This window comes from Anopheles coustani (genome assembly GCF_943734705.1).
Source record: "Anopheles coustani chromosome X unlocalized genomic scaffold, idAnoCousDA_361_x.2 X_unloc_3, whole genome shotgun sequence".
NCBI lineage: Eukaryota > Metazoa > Arthropoda > Insecta > Diptera > Culicidae > Anopheles > Anopheles coustani.
The window spans coordinates 77899-84920 of NW_026525137.1; the positions used below are offsets into that span (position 1 = coordinate 77899).

Sequence of the window (7022 nt, forward strand, 5' to 3'; positions counted from 1 at the left end):
AATGCCTATCTTTGAACACTTATAACTTTTTTGTCGTTCGTACGACTTTTAATCTGTCTTCACTTGTTTGACTAAGATTGAATTTCCTTTCTTTTGGTACACTGGGCGTATTTTTAGCACTTCTAGTTTTCGAGGTGTTCACGTTTAAAATTGGAAGTTTTTTCAGAAAAAGAGCATTTTCGTTGTTTTGTGCTATAAAATGCCTATCTTTGAACGCTCATAACTTTTTTTTCGTTCGTACGATTTTTAATCTGTCGCAACTTTGTTTGACTAAAATTGAATTTTCTTTCTTTTGGTACCCTGGGCGTATTTTTAGCTCTTCTAGTTTTCGAGATATTCACGTTTAAAGTTGGAAGTTTTTTCAGAAAAAGAGCATTTTCGTTGTTTCGTCCTATAAAATGCCTATATTTGAACGCTCATAACTTTTTTTCCGTTCGTACGATTTTTAATCTGTCTTCACTTGTTTGACTAAAATTGAATTTTCTTTCTTTTGGTACCCTGGGCGTATTTTTAGCACTTATAGTTTTCGAGATATTCACGTTTAAAGTTGGAAGTTTTTTCAGAAAAAGAGCATTTTCGTTGTTTCGTCCTATTAAATGCCTATTTTGAACGCTCATAACTTTTTTTTCGTTCGTACGATTTTTAATCTGTCGCAACTTTGTTTGACTAAAATTGAATTTTCTTTCTTTTGGTACCCTGGGCGTATTTTTAGCTCTTCTAGTTTTCGAGATATTCACGTTTAAAGTTGGAAGTTTTTTCAGAAAAAGAGCATTTTCGTTGTTTCGTCCTATAAAATGCCTATTTTGAACGCTCATAACTTTTTTTTCGTTCGTACCAATTTAAATCTGTCTTCACTTGCTTGAAGTTTCATTACTTGCGCGCAGCGATTAAGGGTGAAGCAGCACAAGTGATAGAAGCGATCACTATTAGCGCGGCAAATTACGAGATAGCGTGGCAGGCATTAACGGCGCGCTACTCCAACGAATATTTATTGAAAAAACGTCACTTGCAAGCACTGTTCACTATGACGCCCGCGAAAAGGGAAACCGCGACCGCACTGCACCTCTTAGTGGACGAGTTCGAACGGCACAAGAAAACCCTTGACCATCTTGGGGAAAGGACGGATACATGGGGAGTTTTGCTGGAACACTTGTTGTGCACCAAGTTGCCAACAAGCACACTGAGGGACTGGGAGGAGCACGCATCAAACGAAGAAAGCCCGACGTATGCTAGCCTGATTGTTTTCTTGCAGCGCCGTATGCGAGTGCTTGAAACGCTATCGGTGAACAAGGAGCAGGATGTCAGTTTTAGCGAAGCGCAACATCATACAAAACGGATGCCACCCACGCGGCTAGGAAGCTTTGCAGCGGCATCAAATGCTGTACGCAAATGCTCTCTGTGCGATTCAGAGCATTTTATTGCAAAGTGTTCCCGATTCATTGCATTGAGCCCGAACGAACGCCATCGCACCGTAATGAACGCACGATTATGTTTGAATTGCCTTCGAGACAATCACCGCGCCCGCGACTGCACTTCGCAGTACAAATGCCGCCACTGTAATTCACAACACCACACTATGTTGCACTCACACACGTCACAGGATCACTCTGCCGGAACATTCTCCACTGCCATGCCAGCTGCGAGCATTGGACCAGCCACTAACGATCACACGGCAAATCTTCAGCGAACTTTCGCAGCAGCAATGGAGCGAGCACCAACGCAGGTTTTGCTCCAAACTGCCATCATCAATATAGTTGATTCTTTCGGATTAGTTCATCCAGCTCGAGCACTTTTGGACAGTGCCTCGCAGCCTGATATGATAAGCAGTCAGCTCGCTCATCGACTGAGGCTAAAAAGAAAGAAGGTTAATGTTATGCTGCAGGGTGCAGGCCAATCTACCCGTCCGCTGAAAGAATCCGTTCACGCGAAGATTGCCTCACGAACGAAACAGTTTGAAGTGGGTGTCGAATTTTTGATTGTCGACAAGTTGATGGCTAATCTGCCGCTGCGGGACGTTAACACGACGAGCTGGAACATCCCGTCCGAGCTGATCCTAGCCGATCCAGAGTTCTACAAATCTTCGGCAATCGACATTATTCTTGGCGCTCGACATTATGCTGCTTTCTTCGAAGGTAGCGCCCAGCTCAAACTAGCACCTACCCTTCCAACGCTGCAGGAAAGCGTATTCGGATGGGTCGTCACTGGTTCGATTGGATCGCCAGAGCCTTCGGAAGGCACTTCTAATGTTGCTCACACGACAGCTGTAATTTGTATGACAACTCTAGAAGAATCCATCGAGCGGTTTTGGAAATCAGAAGAGTTATGGTTCAACGATGGCTACTCACCCGAAGAACGCCAATGTGAGGCTATTTACCGAAACACAACCCAGCGGGATCCATCGGGTCGATACATAGTTCGTCTTCCGAAGCAACCAGATTTCTTTGACAAACTTGGACTGTCAAGGGATATGGCTTTGAACCGCTTTATACTTCTCGAAAGAAGACTCCAACGTGATCCAGACCTAAAAGAAGAATACCACAAGTTCATGAAAGAGTACTTGGAACTGGGGCACATGACTCCCACGTCTCCAGCAGACAATGATCACGGGTATTACTTACCGCACCATCCCGTTTTGAAAGAATCTAGTACGACGACAAAGCTCCGGGTCGTTTTCGACGGATCAGCGAAGACATCTACTGGATATTCGCTAAACGATGCATTGCGTGTCGGTCCAGTAGTGCAAGACCAGTTGCTGGATATAATTCTTCGTTTTCGCACCTACAAAGTAGCGCTCGTTGGTGACATCGCGAAAATGTACAGGCAGATAGAAGTCCATCCTGATGACCGTCGGTTTCAACGCGTGTTGTTTCGATTCTCACCGGATGCTTCAGTGGAGACTTACGAGCTGAATACGGTGACCTACGGGCTTGCTCCATCTTCTTTTTTGGCTACGCGTACGTTGCTGCAGTTGGCCGAGGATGAAGGCACGAACTTTCCGCATGCTGCACAAGCTTTGGTTCAAAATTTCTACGTGGACGACTTCATCGGTGGTGCTGATTCAGAGGAGCAAGCAAAGCAGCTACGAGAGGAGCTCGATGAATTGTTAAAAAAGGGTGGATTCTCTCTGCGAAAATGGACCTCTAGTAAGTTGGCCGTGCTCTCTGGTTTGACGGAGGATCAGATCGGAACGCAGTCAACGCTTCAATTTATGCCCGACGAGAAGATAAAGGCACTCGGTATCGCTTGGGAGCCCGAAGCTGACGTTTTATCCTTCGAGTCGCGGATCGACGCCGACACTAGCTACCCCACAATGCGGTTAATATTCTCTGGCATCTCCCGAATGTTCGATCCGATAGGATTGATATCGCCGATCATCATTCGCGCTAAGTTGCTGATGCAGGAATTGTGGGTGCAGAAGCCTGGCTGGGATAATCCTGTTTCTGACAGCATCTATAAAAAGTGGACATCCATTAAATCCGACTGGCCAATTATTTCCGGTTATAAAAGTGATCGCTACGCTCTCTTACCTGATTCTCGCGTTCAGTTACATACGTTTTGTGATGCCTCTGAAGCCGCGTTCGGTGCATGTATTTACTCGCGTTGTGAAAACAAACAAGGACACGTACGAATCTCGCTATTAGCATCGAAGTCACGTTTAGCACCACTAAAACGGGTTACATTACCGCGATTAGAACTTAATGCAGCCGTTACAGGAGCGCATTTATACGATCGTGTGAAGCAGGCGATGGGACTCGAATCAGCGGAGTCATATTTTTGGTCCGACTCGACAGTTACGCTGCATTGGCTGAGTTCACCGCCCAACAATTGGAAAACGTATGTAGGCAATCGCGTCGCGGAGGTGCAAGCCTACTCACATCTCCATCCCTGGAAACACATTGCGGGATGTTCGAATCCTGCTGACTTGGTATCACGAGGCGTGACCGCAGCAGATTTCGTGAAAAGTGCACTGTGGAGCAGCGGTCCAGAGTGGTTAATTCGTCCAGCGTCTGAATGGCCAAATTCAACACCAACGGTTGCGGATGGTGCCGAGCTAGAGATTCGTCAAGTGAGTGCAGCGGTTGCCGTCATCGAGACAGTGCATCCTTGGTTCGAGCGGTACTCATCATACACCAAGCTTCTACGCGTCATTGGGTATTGCCTTAGATTCGTGCGCAATGCTAAGGAGAAGTGCCGTACTCGCCGCGATCCATTGGAGCCCCCAGCGTCATCAACTATCACTCCGGACCTCATGGAAGCTGCTAAAACTGTGCTATGCAAGCTGGCACAGCAAGACGCATTTCCAACGGAGCTCGAGCGGTTGAGGAAGCGTGAGGTGGTTCCAAAGCGCTCACCACTTAGACGTCTGAGCCCGTTCATCGACAGCGAAGGAGTTATGAGAGTAGGAGGGCGCCTCAAGCTCTCACAACTGCCTTATCAATCGAAACATTCAATTCTTCTGCCCAAGAAGCACATCTTCGCACGCCGCATCGCAGAGCACCTTCATAGAGAACTCATACATGGTGGCGGAAGATTGCTGCTTTCCCAGATTCGCGAAGAATTTTGGCCACTCGACGGACGACATCTGGTGAAAAGCGTCGTTAGACACTGCTTACGATGCATTCGCCAACAGCCCATACTTGAGCAGCAACAAATCGGGCAGTTACCATCATTGCGGATCACACCGAATCGACCGTTCGCGACCATCGGAGTGGACTATGCTGGGCCGATCTACCTACGACCGATCCACAAACGAGCAGAGCCCGCCAAAGCATACCTCTGCGTATTTGTTTGCTTTGCTACGAAGGCTGTCCACCTGGAACTAGTGGGTGATTTGACCACTGCTGGTTTCCTAGCATCACTTCGACGGTTTGCATCGCGCCGAGGACGTCCGTCCCATATCTACTCGGACAACGGTAAAAACTTCGAAGGCGCAGCCCGGGAGCTTAGTGAGCTATTCGAGATGCTCCATGATGAGGAGCAAAGCAACATCATCGTTTCGACTTGTGCTGATATGGGCATCACTTGGCACTTCAGTCCACCAAGGGCTCCACACTTTGGCGGATTGTGGGAAGCTGCAGTGAAGACCGCCAAAAGGCACCTGTTTCGCCAGCTGGGCAGCACGAGACTGCCTTATGAAGGATACATCACTGTGCTGCACCAAATAGAGGCAGCAATGAATTCGCGTCCGCTGTTACCTATGTCGGACGACCCCAACGATTTAGCCGCTTTAACACCTGCACATTTTCTTATAGGCACATCCATGAACGCCATCCCCGAGCCGGACTATTCAAACCGAAAGACGTACACCCTGAGCGAGTGGCAGAAGTGGCAACTGCTCGTCCAGCGCTTCTGGAAACATTGGGCCAGCGAGTATCTACAAGAGATGCAAAGGGATACGATGAAGACCTGCAGCAATTCAGATTTTTCACCTGGCAGACTGGCAATCCTGATGGACGAGGCTCTTCCTACAACACAATGGCCACTCGCGCGGATAGTTGAGACACACCCCGGCACGGATAGTTTGACACGTGTGGTAACATTAAGAACTGCAAAGGGAATTTCGGTTAGGCCAATCGCTAAAATTTGCTTGCTACCGGAGGCAACAAACTGAGCTTATCACCACGTGGAGAATAATTGTTGACGAGTGTCAAGGGGGCGGAGGATGATCAGGCAAAAATTGACACTCAAACACGTAAACAAAAACATAGGCAATTATGGCAATTACGGCCATAATTGATTTATAGGGCCGAACCCGTTACGTCAAAAAGGGGAACTAAAAGGGAGTTACAAAAAGGTTATAAAAGATAGTTGCAATAAAGCAAAACTCTCTCTTCCACCAAAAATCACCCGGGTAATTATAAAACGCAGCTGAAGCCATCCGAAACATACCCCGAAAGAAAACTCGCGCAAGAACACCTATTTTGAACGCTCATAACTTTTTTTTCGTTCGTACCAATTTAAATCTGTCTTCACTTGCTTGACTTAAATTGAATTTCCTTTCTTTTGGTACCCTGGGCGTATTTTTAGCACTTCTAGTTTTCGAGATATTCACGTTTAAAGTTGGAAGTTTTTTCAGAAAAAGAGCATTTTCGTTGTTTCGTCCTATAAAATGCCTATCTTTGAACACTTATAACTTTTTTGTCGTTCGTACGACTTTTAATCTGTCTTCACTTGTTTGACTAAGATTGAATTTCCTTTCTTTTGGTACACTGGGCGTATTTTTAGCACTTCTAGTTTTCGAGGTGTTCACGTTTAAAATTGGAAGTTTTTTCAGAAAAAGAGCATTTTCGTTGTTTTGTGCTATAAAATGCCTATCTTTGAACGCTCATAACTTTTTTTTCGTTCGTACGATTTTTAATCTGTCGCAACTTTGTTTGACTAAAATTGAATTTTCTTTCTTTTGGTACCCTGGGCGTATTTTTAGCTCTTCTAGTTTTCGAGATATTCACGTTTAAAGTTGGAAGTTTTTTCATAAAAAGAGCATTTTCGTTGTTTCGTCCTATAAAATGCCTATCTTTGAACGCTCATAACTTTTTTTTCGTTCGTACGATTTTTAATCTGTCTTCACTTGTTTGACTAAAATTGAATTTCCTTTCTTTTGGTTTCCTGGGCGTATTTTTAGCACTTCTAGTTTTCGAGATATTCACGTTTAAAGTTGGAAGTTTTTTCAGAAAAAGAGCATTTTCGTTGTTTCGTCCTATAAAATGCCTATTTTGAACGCTCATAACTTTTTTTTCGTTCGTACGATTTTTAATCTGTCTTCACTTGTTTGACTAAAATTGAATTTCCTTTCTTTTGGTACCCTGGTCGTATTTTTAGCACTTCTAGTTTTCGAGATATTCACGTTTAAAGTTGGAAGTTTTTTCAGAAAAAGAGCATTTTCGTTGTTTCGTCCTATAAAATGCCTATCTTTGAACGCTCATAACTTTTTTTTCGTTCGTACGATGTTTAATCTGTCTTCACTTGTTTGACTAAAATTGAATTTCCTTTCTTTTGGTACCCTGGGCGTATTTTTAGCGCTT

At 45.0% G+C, this 7022-nt stretch overlaps 1 protein-coding gene across 1 annotated transcript; it reads left to right on the forward strand.

Annotated features, from left to right (window-relative positions):
• Nucleotides 1–1873: 1873 nt before the first annotated feature.
• LOC131270449 (uncharacterized) lies at nt 1874–5611 on the forward strand. Its single transcript, XM_058272432.1, has one exon. The coding sequence runs from the start codon at nt 1874–1876 to the stop codon at nt 5609–5611; it is 3738 nt and encodes a 1245-aa protein (XP_058128415.1).
• The last annotated feature ends 1411 nt before the right edge of the window (nt 5612–7022 follow it).

What these genes read in the sequence shown, in the direction of transcription:
- LOC131270449 (XM_058272432.1), top strand. Translation starts at nt 1,874, where the DNA reads ATGCTGCAGGGTGCAGGCCAATCTACCCGTCCGCTGAAAGAATCCGTT.